The sequence below is a fragment of the Ctenopharyngodon idella genome, chromosome 7, assembly GCF_019924925.1.
Source record: "Ctenopharyngodon idella isolate HZGC_01 chromosome 7, HZGC01, whole genome shotgun sequence".
Taxonomy (NCBI): domain Eukaryota; kingdom Metazoa; phylum Chordata; class Actinopteri; order Cypriniformes; family Xenocyprididae; genus Ctenopharyngodon; species Ctenopharyngodon idella.
In genome coordinates, this window is record NC_067226.1 from 40,277,246 (window position 1) to 40,295,248 (window position 18,003).

The 18,003-nt window shown below is 36.1% G+C and overlaps 2 protein-coding genes across 6 annotated transcripts in view; both read left to right on the forward strand.

The window, feature by feature from the left end:
- Nucleotides 1–10,792, forward strand: part of zmp:0000001168 (signal-induced proliferation-associated 1-like protein 2) — a 63,988-nt gene extending 53,196 nt beyond the window's left edge. For 3 of the 5 annotated variants that reach the window (XM_051899216.1, XM_051899215.1, XM_051899217.1), the window contains exons 15-17: nt 479–557; nt 691–892; nt 6,365–10,792. In XM_051899216.1, coding sequence (XP_051755176.1) covers nt 479–557; nt 691–873 — 262 coding nt within the window. In that variant the 3' untranslated portion in view covers nt 874–892; nt 6,365–10,792. The remainder of the gene's footprint in view (nt 1–478; nt 558–690; nt 893–6,364) is intronic. The other 2 variants (XR_007930831.1, XM_051899218.1) reach the window with 2 other exon arrangements.
- A 4,688-nt stretch (nt 10,793–15,480) lies between these two features.
- Nucleotides 15,481–18,003, forward strand: part of LOC127516366 (sodium/potassium/calcium exchanger 3) — a 56,232-nt gene continuing 53,709 nt past the window's right edge. Inside the window, exon 1 of the mRNA XM_051900929.1 lies at nt 15,481–15,929. Within this exon, the coding sequence (XP_051756889.1) occupies nt 15,821–15,929 (109 nt within the window). The 5' untranslated portion in view covers nt 15,481–15,820. The remainder of the gene's footprint in view (nt 15,930–18,003) is intronic.

Sequence of the window (18,003 nt, forward strand, 5' to 3'; positions counted from 1 at the left end):
GATGGGTGAAGTGTGGTACACTAAAAAATATGCCACCTAAAAATGGTAACATCTAATTTAACTAGTTTTATTCTAGCCAAAATTATTCAACATCACTGAATCAACCTAAATTCATTCATTTATACCAACAAAATAATTTTTGTTGGTTAAATCAAGTAGAAATAGCCACTTCAGTTGCCACTTTTTATAGTTCAACATTGCCTTTAACAATGTGCTTTTAGATTTTTTTTAAGCTTTTTTCATGTTTCATGACTATTTATGCCTTTAAAAAAATGTTTTTCTTACATTTACTTTAAATGTGGTCCCTTTTATTCAGCATTGTCCCTTTGAAGTCTAAATGCTCTAACAATGCCAGAATAAAGCATAGATTGAACTATTGTTGCCATATATATATATATATATATATATATATCATATGATATGTCACACCATATATTTGTGTTCCTCCATGTTCTTCTTTCTCTCCCTGCCTTCGCAGTGACTCGCCTGGTCACCTCGAGGAGAAAGTGTCCCAGTTAGAAGCCATGCTGAAGCGACTGCAGGACGACCTCCAAAAGGTACTTTGTCCTCTATGGGTTTGTCACAGCACAGCTCTCTCTGTCGCAGCATACTTCCCACACAGTAACCCCGTTCAAATATCTCCCATTAAATACATCCACCCATCCTTGTCTGTATATCTGCCCTGTCCAGTCCTTGCCCTCTTCGCTACTTCAAAGAGCCACTGCTGCTTCACAGAGCCAATCAAACAGAGGGACTGTAGAGGTAGGGCGGGACAAGCAAAAGAAACCTGTCTTGTCATTGAGCAGGGTGAACAGAGGAGATGAGAAGATTGCTGGAGGGACAATGGGCAGCCATGCTCAATCTCAACACTAACCGACCAATGGCAGTGAAGGCAAGTAGAGCATGAGATTTTTACTCAATCAGTAACAAAAATCAACAATATGTATGACAGCTCTCACTTGATTAACAACAAAATGATGAGAAAGTTTAACTCAAAGATGTGAAGGACATATGTGATATAAAGTTGAGAAGCAAAGCCAATCAAATCACATTAATGTGCTTTGGAGAGCACAGAATCAGTGCTTGATTGAGTGATAGGCGAGGAAAAGCACACATTCTACGAGAAGCAGGAGAACCAAACAGAGATAAATATTTCTGAACATGTTGAATGGATTCATTCAGAATAATTTTCTGATATACTACGTTTTTATTGTCTCATTTTTCTCTCAAAATGAATGTTTGGATTGTAAAAGACAGAAGATAACATACAGAGGACAAAGAAACTAAGAGAAGACATTGTAAAATAGTGAAATAATTCTTAATATTTCTTTGCATATTTCACTCAAAGACATGTAAACCCTGTACACACAAATTTACAGTAGTAAATGTGTCTTGATTCAAACTGGTATAAATATTCAGACCCTGATTTACTAAGATCCCAAATAAAAGGGTACTAATTTCACAAATCTAACAAATCACATTAGGGGTTACATATTAATAATCACAGCATATATGACTTGCTATCATACATGGTTTTTAAATAATATTAATAACCATATCAACATTTTGGCATCTATACATCTTTATTTGGCACAGCTCTAAAACAGGTGCAAAGTGATACTAGTGATTGGAAACAGATTATTGGATTATATGTAATATGTTGTTGTCCATTCACACATGAATCACAATTTATTATATTCACTAATTGAAATGTTTAAATGCATTTAAGCACATTTAAATATGGTTGTGACTGCTGAAACTTTGCAGCAAGTATGTAGCCTTTCATTTTTCTGTTTTCAAGTTAATCCAATTGCTCATTTTGGATTTGTATGTGGCATGTTTAAACATGTCTAATAGGAAATGGACAGAAACCTTTCTTAGTAATGCAAGTAGTGATGTTGACACTCTACGGATTTTAATAGAAAAAGATATTTGGTTATTAGTTAACTATATTAGTTAACATGAACTAACACTGAAAAAATACTTCTAAAGCATTTATTAATTTTAGTTCATGTTAATTTCAACATTTACTAATACATTATTAAAATCAAGTTATATCTGTTAATGTACCTGAGCTAACATGAACTAACAATGAACAGATGTATTTTTATTAACTAATGTTAACATAGATGAATAAATACTATAACAAATGTATTGCTCATTGTTAGTTAATGCATTTATAAAGTTGACAGTAGGTAGGTACCAGATATTCTTATATGACAATTCATCATTACGAGGGATTTGTTGATTTAGACCAGTTTAGAAATGAGAATCCAAATCAGTTCACAAATTTCTTTGGTATGGGATAACCCAGTTCCCACAGCAGCAGCAACAACAAAACTGGGCAAGAATATAATAAAAATCTAATGCTTAAAAAAACGAGAGCATTATCTATTCATTAAAAATAATTTTATTATGATGTTGCTTTAAATATTATCTTTTAAAAGAATGTTCCTAGGTTCAAAACAAGATAAGTTCCACTGATCTTGCCATAAAGTTTGCCAAAAAAGCACATTTCACACACTATTCAACATCATTATATGCCTGCTTCATTTTCCCATTTATGGGAGCTAAATTTCTGTTGAGTTTTTGCTCGGTCGCTACAACAGAAGTTAGGAAATGGAGTGACTGTTTGCTTGATTGTGAGATCTGAGGTTAATTTTGATTGGCTGGTCAGAGCAGAGGCGTCTTGTAGTGATGTGACTTGAAATTATATTCAAAGGTATTTGCTGACAAGCATGAAGAACAATTTTGGGGAAAAGTTAGATTTGGGGTTACAAAACTGTCTTTAAAGAGCTACATGTGGCACTCAATAGATGAGTTGAGGATAAACATAAATCTATGCAAACATATACAAACATTGGATTATAGAATTACTGCAGACCATAATTGACACGAAGACCACAATCATATGAATGAAATGCATGCACACATAATAAAGCTATAATGTAGTAACATAATATATTATGATTAAGGCCCCTCAGGATGAATACTATAGCTGATCCAGGGTCTCAGTTCTCTTTTGTTTGATCCCATTATCCGTAAAAAAAGGTCAGGAAGGGAAAGAGAGGCTGAGCATGGTTGACTGCATAATGTCCCACAGTTATCCAGCACACTCATCTAAGTAAACCATAGTCTACTAAACCTTTTGGTCACCTTGAGATTAAAAGTGTGGCCTTATAAAACATTATTATACATGCACATACATGAATAACAAGCTATCATGAATTATACCATGTTTAGAAGCATCGTTGCCTTCTCAGTGTTTTCACGCATGAATATCATTCAAGATATTTCGGACACATGAATATTGCATTAAAATCCATGTATTTTTCTTTTCTTGCTTAATGAATGCTTCATATCACTTATGCAACCTGTTTATGCATGTCTGATGCCACTTTTGGACTGTTTTTACAATCGAGAGATAATCTGAACGCAGGGCCTGATTTACTAAGATAACAAATTAAAGCTACTAATTTACTTGTTTAATCTACAATGTACAGAAATTTATTCCAAATGTCTACTGTGTCAAATGTCTACAAACCCGATTCCAAAAAAGTTGGGACACTGTACAAATTGTGAATAAAAAAGGAATGCAATGATGTGGAAGTTTCAAATTTCTATATTTTATTCAGAATACAACATAGATGACATATCAAATGTTTAAACTTAGAATGTATCATTTTAAGGGAAAAATAAGTTGATTTTAAATTTCATGGCATCAACACATCTCAAAAAAGTTGGGACAAGGCCATGTTTACCACTGTGTGGCATCCCCTCTTCTTTTTATAACAGTCTGCAAACGTCTGGGGACTGAGGAGACAAGTTGCTCAAGTTTAGGAATAGGAATGTTGTCCCATTGTCTAATACAGGCTTCTAGTTGCTCAACTGTCTTAGGTCTTCTTTGTCGCATCTTCCTCTTTATGATGCGCCAAATGTTTTCTATGGGTGAAAGATCTGGACTGCAGGCTGGCCATTTCAGTACCCGGATCCTTCTTCTACGTAGCCATGATGTTGTAATTGATGCAGTATGTGGTCTGGCATTGTCATGTTGGAAAATGCAAGGTCTTCCCTGAAAGAGACGACGTCTGGATGGGAGCATATGTTGTTCTAGAACTTGGATATACCTTTCAGCATTGATGGTGCCTTTCCAGATGTGTAAGCTGTCCATGCCACACGCACTCATGCAACCCCATACCATCAGAGATGCAGGCTTCTGAACTGAGCGCTGATAACAACTTGGGTTGTCCTTGTCCTCTTTAGTCCGGATGACATGGCGTCCCAGTTTTCCGAAAAGAACTTCAAATTTTGATTCGTCTGACCACAGAACAGTTTTCCACTTTTCCACAGTCCATTTTAAATGAGCCTTGGCCCAGAGAAAACGCCTGCGCTTCTGGATCATGTTTAGATATGGCTTCTTTTTTGACCTATAGAGTTTTAGCCGGCAACGGCGAATGGCACGGTGGATTGTGTTCACCGACAATGTTTACTGGAAGTATTCCTGAGCCCATGTTGTGATTTCCATTACAGTAGCATTCCTGTATGTGATGCAGTGCCGTCTAAGGGCCCGAAGATCACGGGCATCCAGTATGGTTTTCCGGCCTTGACCCTTACGCACAAAGATTGTTCCAGATTCTCTGAATCTTTGGATGATATTATGCACTGTAGATGATGATAACTTCAAACTCTTTGCAATTTTTCTCTGAGAAACTCCTTTCTGATATTGCTCCACTATTTTTCGCCGCAGCATTGGGGGAATTGGTGATCCTCCCCCCATCTTGACTTCTGAGAGACACTGCCACTCTGAGAGGCTCTTTTTATACCCAATCATGTTGCTAATTGACCTAATAAGTTGCAAATTGGTCCTCCAGCTGTTCCTTATATGTACATTTAACTTTTCCGGCCTCTTATTGCTACCTGTCCCAACTTTTTTGGAATGTGTAGCTCTCATGAAATCCAAAATGAGCCAATATTTGGCATGACATTTCAAAATGTCTCACTTTCAACATTTGATATGTTATTTATATTCTATTGTGAATAAAATATAAGTTTATGAGATTTGTAAATTATTGCATTCCTTTTTTATTCACAATTTGTACAGTGTCCCAACTTTTTTGGAATCGGGTTTGTACACATTATGTGTAATGTGTGTGTGTGTGTGTGTGTGTGTGTGTGTTATTTGTGAATTTATATTGCCCTTTAATGTATTGCAATTGGTGAAGTGCCAATCCTATAATTTTTAAGAAATTAATATTTTTATGAAGCAAGGATGCATTAAATTGATCAAAAGTGTGAGTAAAGACATTTACTTTTACAATTATTTTTCAAATAAATGCTGTTCTTTCTATTCATCAAAGGATCCTGAACAAATTGTATCACTGTTTCCACAAAGATATTAAGCAGCACAACTTTTTTCAACATTTATAATAATAATAAATGTTTCTTGCTCAACAAATCAGCATATTAGAATAAATTCTGAACGATCATGTGACACTGAAGACTGGAATAAAATTCAGCTTTGCATCACAGAAATAAATTACATTTTAAAATATATTTAAATAGAAAACAGTTCTTTTACATTGTAATAATATTTTATAATATTACAGTTTTTACTGTATTTTGATCAAATAAATGCAGCCTTTGTGAGCATAAGACTTATTTCAAAATATTTTCATTTTCAAAACATAAAAAAATCTTACCAACTTTTAAAAGGTAGTGTATAAAACTACCTCAGTGTACATGCAAACTCTTAGTAAATCAGGGCCTCAGTGTAAGAACCAGTTGTCCTCATTTATCCACTCTGTATTTTTGCATAGCATGTGATCTAAGGATCATTGTTTGTGTTGCAGCATGTAGCCTAATAGTGTGTGGCATTTGCTGTTATATGTGTGTCAAGCAAGCTATTGTCTTCATCGGTCGCTTTGATTTTGCCAAGACATGTTCCTGGATCAACATCTTTTGTTGAACCTGGAGCAACAATCCTGTCCAAAAACATAGTTCTAACCCTATCCCTACCCCTAAACCTAACCCTATCCATTACTTATCCCTAAAATCAGAGGGAAATGATAGGTGAATAAGAATAGTGTAGAAGCCCTTAACCCTTGTTGTAAGCCTAAACTTGACACTAACTCTAAACCTGTCCTTCAAATCTGATTGGTTGATTGGAATGTTGTTCCAGGATCAACAAAGATGTTGAACCAGGAACATGTTTTACTTGGTGAAGTCACATTCACCTGTCTTCCTCTGTCTCATACCACCAACATATTCAAATATAGTAAACCCTCATGTGGCGTGGATATGTCGTACCAATACAGAGTGAGAAAGCTTGAACCTGAAAGACATTATGTTTGCATGCTTCCCACAGGAGAAGGAGGACAAGGCATTGCTGCAAGCAGAGGTGCAAAGTCTCAGGCAGAACAACCAGCGATTGCAGGAAGAGTCTCAGAGTACCGTGGCGCGGCTCATTAAGGTCACCGAACTGCTCTGCAACGTCAACAAACCCTGCTAGCATTGAAGGCTAAACCATGGCAGCAAGCAAGATCTACAGACACATCTAAAGGCCAATGAAAATGTTAGCAAATCTAGCAAACAAAGCCCTAAAAACTTATCTTAAGTGACAAGAACATTGACAAGCCTTACTCGAAAAGTGGTCGGCTAAAGTATATTCTCACTCAAAATATACTATAATTAACAAATCATCACCATCTCTGTTGCACCCTAAAAGGTTTTCAGGGCTAGATTTACATATACTCCCATCACTGTGACAGCTTGTTAACAATGATAGCCTTCGGTGCAAGAACCAGTTTCGTAGGAGACTCTTAATCATTACTATTTTGTAAGCGTGCCCTTAACATCGGCTAGTGTTGTTGACAAGCAGTTCAAAACCAGTTCAATATCTAAAAGTAATTATTTGCAACCCCTCAGACCTGACTTTAGAAGACATTTAGTGACATTAACTTTTCAAAATCATATTATACTTTAAGTATTTCTTCCCTACTCTGAATTTTTCATCATATTCCTACATAGTGAACCAGATGGTCACAAACAATCGTGTCCAGATACCTAGCAATACATTCCCCTTACTTGTGTTAAAATTGCTTCAAGAGTTCCAGATCATGTACTTCAGTGTATATGCGGTTTCTTACTAGAAGAAAATTATTAAAATGTCAGTGTGACTGTAACCATCTATTAACCATCACAGTGTCAGAAACAGGTAGAACCCGATCTAACCTTTTCTCTGTTGGCAATGGATAAAAGGCTGGCTTCTCACTTATATCTAAAGTGAATATGTTAACGTAACAACATCAAGAGCAATGCAAATTAATGAAAATCTGAAAATATGTGCATTTTGGTAAACACATTTTTTGTTTGTGACTACCCTTGTGAAAAAGTGCGCTTGATTGTATTGAATGTGCACTTAAAGTGTACTTCAATACTTAAAAGTATATTTTTAAAAACCCGTACTTGCAGATAATATAGGCCTATTACTGAAATAAAAAGCCAGTTAAGTGTACTTAAAGAGAGTACACTCATGATTGTTTCTTAACACACTTAAGTGCACTTTTAAATCATCATTTTAATAATCTTTTGCCGTGCTTCAAAGAAGTACACCTATTTTGATATGTTGACTAACATACTAAAGCACAGTTACTAATGTTAAAATATTTTAAATGTACTAAACTGCAACTTCCTCATTACAATGTGTAATTACAACATAAATGCTTATCGGTACATTCAGCAGTACACTTTAACCATATTTCAAAGACAATAGAAATAATTATGAAATTACATATAAAGATGTATTTAAGTGGGTAAAAAAATCACTCTAAAGTTCAGCTAATTCAAATAATACATTTTCATTTAATTGCAGTTATTTACATTCAGCGCTAATTACATTCAGTTTGCACTGAAGTATATTCTTTTAAAGTATATTATTTCTGTATTAAGTACTCTATAAAAAATATGCTTTTTAAAAGTGTACTTTTTCGCAAGGGACAAGTCAAAATAATTTTCAGTGGTAATCGACAGCATGTAACAGTTGTCAGTAGAACTTAAGTTGAAGCTGGAATATTCCACAAAATATTTGGAGGAAAAAATTAATTCCTGCTTTGAATAGCCAGTTGAATTTAGAATTTAGACTCACTAGACACTTTTTTAATTGATCAAGGAAATTTTGTGACATACCAGAGAGAAGAAATTGCTCATGTAACACCTTTTCACAGCTGTGATTTTAGCAATGGGACAAAGTGTCTGATATTTGAACTTTTTTAATTTCATGTGTGTGTGCGTGTGCGTGTGTGTGTGTGTGTGTGTGTTTTTTTTTTAAGCCTTATGTCTGATCCCACTGAATCTGAATGAGCCTTGCAGACACCTGCTTGAAGGACATTGATTTGAGATGAAAACAATCCTTAGTGTTAAGTTACGAAGGGAAGCAATGACTTTAAAGTAGTACATTTCTATTTATAAAGATTGCTGCCAATTTGAATCAAGTGTTTGCTGCTCACAAAGTTTTAAGAGACAAGCCAGACCAGTTCTACTTTGTTCTCACACAAATTGCCTAGAGTGCTTTACGCTGAATTGTGACACAGCACATATTTATAAAATTGCTATTTTGTTTTATTTTCCATATCGCACCCATATATCACTCTTTACCTCACCTAAAGGTGCACTGATAATAACATGAAAATGTGACGAGAAGAAGAGCAAATTGACTGGACTCTTACCTGCACACACACTCGCAAAACATGCCGGACTGAAGCTGAACGAATCACACGGCACCACCACAAACCTACATGCAAAGGGAAACGAAGCGAAATGTTAAATATCCATCCGTCAGCATTACTGTACGTCATACACGTCTTCTCCCCTTCAAATGTTGAGGTTTTTTATTTTAGAGTCACTGTGATAACCTGGTACCAGCAGATTCTGATGTATTACAATGAAATTATAAATCTATATCTTTATTCCTCTCTGTGAAGAAACGTAGAGCCAAAATAAGTGTTACTTCCCTCTGATGTGTGTAAGTCTATATCCAGATGGAGCTGGAGTTTACTGATTAGTTGTTACCATTAGTGGAGAATTTGTTGAGTTTGATGAATGCAGCGTGATTATTGTTACAGACAGGAAGAACACTGATGCAGCTTTTATGCAATCAGTAATGCATTTTGTGGGGTTTACTTAGCAAAAGAGCAATGTAAAAGAACTATTTCCTGTTCATCTGTGTGCGACATAGTCTTTTAGATCGTAGGAGGCTGTGAAAGCACGTGAGTGCAACAAGCAATTTCTAAGCCACCTTCTGTATCTGTGTATGTATTTATAAAAATGTTATAACTTATTAATCTTGAAAATGTGGATGTTATTGCTAGATATGTATATTTGAACTGGAAGGGAAGCGATGCAAAATTGTGATCCAATGAATGTTTATTTTATTTTAGTTTTAAATTGTAAGAGTAAGGCATGACATGATAGCAGGTCATATTTTGAATTGTTGGAATAATAACAACCGTCGAGGCATTTTCCGTAGTGGAAAAATACTCTCCGATATTACACTGGAAACAAACTCAAAGGGACAGTGCGAGTTACAACCGTGGCTGCTTGAAAAATTGTGTGACATTCCATCTCTTCATGTTCTTAATAATTTTATCATTATTTTTTTATTGTCAAAGCTGTATTATAACTTTTGTTCGATACTGAAATGTTAACTCTTAACTGCTGTGGTGACCCAAGGGGTTTCCAGTAAAAAAAAAAAAAAATGTTATTAATGATTAGATCAGGATAATTTGTCAGCAAAACTTATCTGAAAAACAAATCAAAACAAATGCATTTAGACTAAATTACACATGACTTGAAATTCTTAAATGTATTTTAAAGGGACAGGTTTGCAAATGTCAAACTTATCCCTATCTCTTTTTTAATAATATGGTATTTTATGGGGCCATACATGCTTTTCATCTTAGAGTCATGCTTGCTGTTTGATTTATGTATTAATGATGCAATTCTGTTGTTTACAAAATGTTGGTCCTTTTGATTTAAATGTGATACTTGTATATGCACTGAAACATCTGTAAGGACTTTTAAAGTACAGCCTGCTTTCACTGGAACAAAGCCACGGTCACTCCAGGGAATGAAGCCATGCAAATCATGCAGATAAACTAGCATAGTCCGCTGGAAATTTGTGAGTGGATTGTTGTAGTGCCAAATTTTATAATGTTCCACTACCAACAACTGTGGTATTTACAGACTGTACAATTAAAAGCCTTACAAACTATCCGAACCACTCCTATGAATGTGCATTTTCCACTGTTAGCCGAACATTCCTTGATGTGTTGCTTTTTTATGTCATGTTGCTGGCCGTGTCATGCCCAAGGACAGATTTACAGATTAAGCTTAGTCCCTATTAGTAGTTACTATACACTGATGTCAGTGACTGTTCTAAATTGCCAAACCTGCCAACCAATAGCATTATTTCTACTAATCCCATAAATGATCAGCTCCTGAAACAGAATCACTAGTTAGCAGGCACTTTTATAAATAAGTATTGTCACATAAACAAATGAATAATGTAGGTGTATGGCAAACCACAAACCCACACACTATGCACACTGGTCTGTGATATCCGGAAAGAATTATGACTGGACCAACAGGAGTATGCCGTCCAGTCAAAACATACTAAGAAATGGTATGGTGATCACCGGAGCTATACTTGTTTCTTTTAACTAATAGGGATTGATCAAGTATTGTATATGTGAACCTGAGGGATCCTGGCAATAAAACTGAACTTGTTTCTGTACAAGCTTGTGTCAGAAATTTATCAAATATTTTTGTCTAATATTGTCATTGAACTCATAAAACATTTGCTATATTTTTGTTTCACATCAACATATTCTTTATACACACTGAAGGATAAGACCAAAATTTTTACCCTGGTAAATGAGCGCATGCCACTCTCTAAACCTTTTATGGTCTATTTAAAGGTAGGTAAACTATGTAACTTTTTTGTTCAAAATTAACAACATTTAAGTCAATACATTGGTAATCCTTCTTCCAAACCTTTTTTTTTTTTTTTTTTTTTTTTTGTATTACCCTGATTCACTGTGGTAAGCCTATTATAAGTGTTTATATTTTAGACCAGATGGGATGGTTTTCACGGGAAATTACTTTAATATGTCACCCGTGCGTGTCTCCTCATATCTGTAAATAGAGAAAAGTTGCTCCAACTACTTTGACAGTGTAGGTTAGTTGTCACAATGAGTAAGAAAGGTTACAAAGGAAGTAACAAAGAAGCATGATATATCTCGAACCTCTGGGAATCACCCGTTTAAAAAAACGCTGACTAGAGGAGAGTCTGCTGTCAAAAAGAGAATGTGACAGAGAGAATCAACATTGGCTTGGCTTTTCGGAGATAGCGAGAACTGAGGGATTTGGTGTTTTTATTACTCAACAGGTGAGTAAGGTATTTTATTGAACAGATAAACTGCCATATAGCTCTCTAACAGTGTTCATTGTAATTGTGAAGGGTCATTCCATTATTGTAGCTCTGTGCTGGAATTTATTTTTAAGGAAGTACTGTGTCTATTAATGGATAGGATATATAGTAGCTACAGTAACGTCTTCAGCTAGTCAGCTTGAGATCCTTTCCATCTAAACTGGTTATATCTCTTATGTTTTATTAAGCAGTAGGATCTCTCTTTCTCTCTCTTTTTAGTTATGAGAAAGAATCGTATTCATCCGCACAGTCACACAGAGCCGAAACACAACCTTTTTCCTCCGCAAAATGAATGCAGTTTATTTAACCACTATAGGCCAAAGGTAAATTTGTACCTTTAACATTTGATATTTGCCTTTAATTTTGTATAGCGAGTCAAAGAGGTTGAGTTAATGCATGGACAATGGTTATGCTTTTAAACAAAAACCTTAAGATCAAACTTGAGCCAGAATGACATTGGCAGATTACAACAAAATATCACATTACCACGTTACATGAGGTAGTCTAATTATAAAGGTGTGATTTCTAGACCTGGATGAGTGTAATAGTTATGCCAAGCCCTAAAAAATGAACGCATAGAAATTGTAGAAAAAAAATATTTTTTAAATCCTTATGCAATATCGTTATTCACACTCCAGTCCAGTTGGTGGCGTTATGCACTAACAGCTGACAGTGCTAGTAAATATACATTTCCAAATCCACAAACATAAAATTTTAAACTTAAAAATGACCTTAACTGGAAACAGTTTGTACAATACAATTAGAATATTTTAAAAATATTTGTTAAATACAGTTATCATATATTCTCATATTTATTTTTGTTTTTGTAAAAACATAATTTTGTTATAAGGAGCCCAGCCTGAACCCTGCACGCTCTCCAACATCCATGAGTTTCCTGTGCTTCCTGTCATAGCCATGGAGTTCATCCCCAGATGTTTGAGCTTCCTGTCTCTCCTGAACTTCCTGTTTTTGAGGGACATCATAAGTGTAGAACTACAGGTTGGCATCATGTTCCACCAAAAAGGAGCAGAGAGAGTAAAGGTTTTGGAAAGCGACTTTGTGCCTGTTGTGACGAAACAACCATACGCCGCTAGTGCACTGACCTTAAAGATAAGGTAGGTAATTTGTTTTATAAACACTTTTTGTTATACTGGTTGAAACTCTCTTCACATTCTAATAGCAATCAATAATAGAAGTGGTCTAAATATTAAAAAATGTACATATATCTTCTATGGACGTCTCAGGTCCGAATGCAATGATACAATGTCCTACCTGCCTGTCAACATACTGTTCGTATTTCCATACCTCTGCGCACCTGCTTGTGCAGACATCACACATCATCAGCGTGTTGTAAACAGAGAGCCACTGAGCAGCGCCGTAAATAAACAACAGTCATATTTTACAGTTCCTCATGAACCAAAACAACAAGCTTGCTGCATTCACACCAGGTCGAAACCGTAATTACGAGATGGCTACCCGTGATGTTCTACTCTGAGCTGTTCACGTCCTCAGACTCAACGTTTCTTTGTCAACACTATCAACACCGAAATGAATCTGCAGCAGTCAGGTGGTACAATTAGAGCTCTGTAAGTTGTTTACGTTCATTATTATTGTAAAATCATGTGCTTTGTGATGAGGTAATTTAACGTCATCTTTCATCTCATGACGCTTTGCAAACTCTGCTGTGCGTTCATGTGTTTTGGAGGAGGCGTGGCTTTGGAGAGCGCTCTGAAGGGAGGGTGGGAACTTATGCTTTCAAAGCTAGCTTGCTATTGCTAGCCGTGCAGGCAATGCACATGTGCCATCTTAAAGGTGGGTTTCAGAACACTGACTGTTTCTGTGGCAGCCAGAGCTTCTAAAGACAGCTGACAGGTGATGCGATGACTTCACCAATTGGCTGTTTTATTTAGAAGGCGGGACTTATTCCACCACATTTCGCATTGCACTTTTTCACATTCACTTTTGCACATTAAAGTAATATGTGTGCACCATCTTTGTATATCTAAAGTTCCAGTTGCTGAAAAGGCCAGCATCAGAAGCAGCGAGCATAGTGCGACCAAGAGAAAGCTGACGTGACGCTGCCATGTTCTGGCTCCTGTGCATAGGTTTAGTTGTGCTGGCTGGGAGGCCGGCCAATAGAGCATTGCAGTGGTTCAGTCTTGAAAGGACAACAGCTTGGCTCTCCAAGGATCTGCACAGTGTTCTCCAACATGATTTACCTGATTTTGTAAGCTTGAACCTTCACGACAGGGCTGTTGTCGAGATATAATTAGTAAAGCTCAACTGGACATCAAACACTACCACCAGATTCTTTGCTCTTTTGGTTGGCATTAGTGATATAGAACACAAACAGGCTGCAAACACACCAACTTTAAAGACCTTTTCTAAACAGTTTGTATTCAAAGACATACGCTCTTTTATTTTGGTTATGTGCAGACTGTTGATGACAACAATACTCTGGATTTTGTCTTTATTTGACCTGAGTGTACTGTGTGATATCTTCCAGAACTTGGAAGAGAAATGTGTCTTTGACGTCATGCTTAAATTGTGGCTTATCAGGTTTGAGGCACTAGTGCTCTGTAAATACTAAAGTTGTGTTTGTTGTTTCTCTATCCTTGTGGGAACTAAAGATCTTAAACTAACCATACATAACACATACAAACATAACCATTTTAAAGGGTTAGTTTTACAATCTCTTTATGAACTTTTTGAAGTGTCAAAGTGGTATTTGCGTAGCTGTCAATGGAGGGACAGAAATTTAATTAAAAATATCTTCACTTGTGTTTCGAAGATGAACAATAGGCTTACGGGTTCGGAACGACCTGAGGGTGAGTTAATGATGACAGAATTTTCATTTTTGGGTGAACTATCCCTTTAAAAGTAATGATGTTGATTGGTGATGTCCTTGGGTCTTTAAAAATGAATCACATATTTTGACATTGAGCATGTCTCATCATATCTCTATTTAATTTGGCCACTGATTTTAAATGTAAGCTGCATGATCAAATAGTAAAATAAATGCTATACCAAAATATTATATGATATTCCATATATCCCATTACATACATTCCGCATGAGGAATTGAAGAATCCCGAGAACAAATACACACAGTAAATGTCGCCACCTGGTGGTGAATATCAGTATAAAGTTACTTAACAGTGCCTTTAAAGTTGTGTTGCTTTCGATTAGTTGTAAGGATATACAGTAGGCCTATGCTAGTGAAAATTTGGTTTTAGTTTGCTTAAAAATGTTACCAGGCCGCTGGCCCTCGAGTGTATCATCGTTGTGTCAGATTTGAACGAATGCAGAAACTAAAGCAACTGCAAATGAACAAGGTTTCCTAAAGATACTAAGTATAGTTTGAACATGTGAACGCAATTTCCTCACACAGATAGCTACTACCAGTCAATGTTTGGGCTACACCTACTCGTAGGACACCCTTGTGAAAAAGAAGTACACTTATTTTATAATATATTTTAAAAGAATAGTATAATATACTTAAGTGTGATTGTTTTTGGACACTTAATTGAATCTCAATTGCAATTAAAGGAAAATGTATTATGGACAGTTTAAATTTATATTAAGTGCATTAGTTGAACTTAAAAATGCCTTTTTGGCCCACTTAAATAAGTCTTATGTATTTAATAGTTATATATAAAATATATTATCCGCAAGTACAGTTTTTTAAAATATACTTTCAGATTTTCAGTAGCCTACACTACACGTGTATATTAAATACAAGTGCACTCACAAGGATGCTTCTCATTCTATTATTCTATCAGTATGAACCTGAGATAAGATGAATAGAAATATATCAAAACGATCATTTCACCTAGCACTTCGCCCAATCTTTTATAATGCTCATAGATCTGAGCAATGCACTCATACGAGTCTTTCGCCTCCTAGTGTTTTCTTATTGGTCGTCCACGACGTTACACGACGACTATTGTGGTAAGAGCCGCCCTCAAGTGGCAGCGGTGTGATTTGTCTGCTGTGTGTGTGTAAGAGAGAGAGAGACAGAAAAACAGAGAGGGAGAGAAAGAGGGTACCATTTACAACGACCTTTCCAAATCTAATGGCATGTGAGCGCATTTGTGCGCTTTGAAGCAGATGATACCCGAGCACATACAGAACAGGTCTGCGCGTAAGGTTAGCGCTGTGATGCTTCTAAATAGTTTGAAACAGTGCCGTGTTAACTGCGATGAAGAAAAACAAGGCAACTGAAAAGTTTAGTTTAGTAATAAGGTAGTTATCAGCCCTGCCTTACAACAGGAGGAATCTGCTGCTGCGGCGATCATGTTCTGACTCTGTCTGGTGCAGAACAGACGGAGCGGAATGAAGTCGGTGATATGGAGCGCCAGACGGCGGCCGTTCCAGCGCTTCTGCTGCTGTGCATTCGGGTTTCTCGTGGTTGTGTGGGTCGCACAGGTCTTGCAACTGACAGGTTAGGACATTCACAGACAAAACATTCATTAGTTTAACACGATCATCCCTTGGTTATGCATTTGTTCGTAACATGCATTTTCAGGGATTTTCTTTTTCTTTTCTTTTCTTTTTTTTTTGAGAATTTCATTTGTGTCTCAGCATCAGTGTGACAGCCCATGAAGAGGAGCATGATTTTATGCACATAAAGGAAGTACAATAGAGCAAATTTTCCTTTTTACTATAGCTATAAGATAAGAGTCTTGATTGATTATACAGTTAAAAATAGCCTAATAATTTAGCATATGGTTTTCATAAAGCAGCACTTAGCTACTGTTTGAAATGTAAAGTTTTTTTCTTCTGGCTTGTTCTGTCTGTAAAACCCCCTTCACACCTGCGTCACAACACCGCTGAAAGATGGTTATATATATATATATATAACCAATTAACCTGTAGTATGTGGTGCTGATTTGCAGTAGAAAGAGAGGGTGATGAGTGTTAGAGGAAGAGAGAGACAGACCAATGTATATAAACTATCCTACCTAAATCGAATTCTTTTGCTGCCTTAAGGGTTCAGAAAGTTCCTTATCTTGATCATTGAAATTCATCTATCAAGGGCATTGTCTGAAAAATCATACGACAAACTTGTACAATGGCACATAATTACTTATATTGTACTTGTACATAATTACTTCTATTGTCTTTGGAAAATGGTTAAAGTGTACTGTTGAATGTACTGATAAGCATTTATGCTTTATTACCATTTCTATTGAAATGTGTATGTCATGTAATGATGGAAGTGCAGTTTAGTACATTTAAAAAATTAACTTTAAATGTAATATTGAGTAACACACAGTAGTTAAAATTATAATCAAGTAGCCTACTTTACATTTTAGTATGTTCAACACATCAAAATAAGTGTACTTTTTTAAAGAACGACAAAATATTATTGAAACAATGTACTTTAAAGTAAAACTTTGAATTTGAAATTATTACAAACTTCACTATTTTTTTTTTTTATGTGTTAAGAAGCAGTCATGAAAGTGTTCTCTCTTTAAGTACACTTAAGTGGCCTTTCGTTTATTAATATTATCTGCAGTTTTTTAATAATATAAATTTAAGATGTGAAGTACACTACAAGTGCACATTCAATACATTTAAGCAAACTTCTTTTTCACAAAGGAGAGTAATGGCATATAGACAGATGGTCACTTTCAGTCTACAGTAGTTAGTACAAGTTGAAGAAACAATCTACTTACAGTAAGTGTAGTTATATAATCGAATGATTTGACATTTCTTAAATAAAGCTGCAGGCTTATACCTACTGACAAACAGACCAAACCAGGACAACAAACTGTTCCTACTTGCAGTGGTCACATTGAGCTTTGTGTGTGGCATCAATTTTTATGTTTTGTGATGACAGAGAGGACGGTTCTGCAGCAGAGGAGCCTATTTTACCCATATATAGCATCACAAAATGAAAGCTGAAAAAAATATGCCCTACACAAATAGAGCAGGAGAGACAGTCTGATAAGAAACAGTTTTTAAATCAGTTGTGGAGAGCAACATTGCAGCAGTCTCTCTAAAAAGCAGAAGACTCAGCATAGAAGTCACTTGTATGTGGATCCATGTTCACTGATTTCTTTATCTTGAAGTTTAACTGAAGTTGTAACCATTCATTGACACAAACAGCCTTGTTTCTGTCATGCAATGAATTGTATAACAATGGAGTTTAACAAACATAAACAGTCTTTAGTAGTAAACCCAACAAGGAACACGCAGGAGAACACAAGGAAAAAGCTTAGAAGAACAACCACGTAAAACATAGACAATACCGAAACCTACAGTATCAAAACACAGGGAAGCTAATCAACAGAAACTGGAACAGGTGAGTAACATAATCAGTAACCATGAAAACTAACTAGGGAAACAGGCGGACAGACAGACAGGAGGTGGACGTAAAGCTAAACACCATGGCAGTGTCGATGGAGGGAGGAGAAGGGGTGGAGCCTGCTTTGACGGTCCAGGTGGACACTGGCGGAACTGCAGTGATGAGCAACCGAAGTGGAGCCAGGGTGCCGGAGGACTAAGGCGAG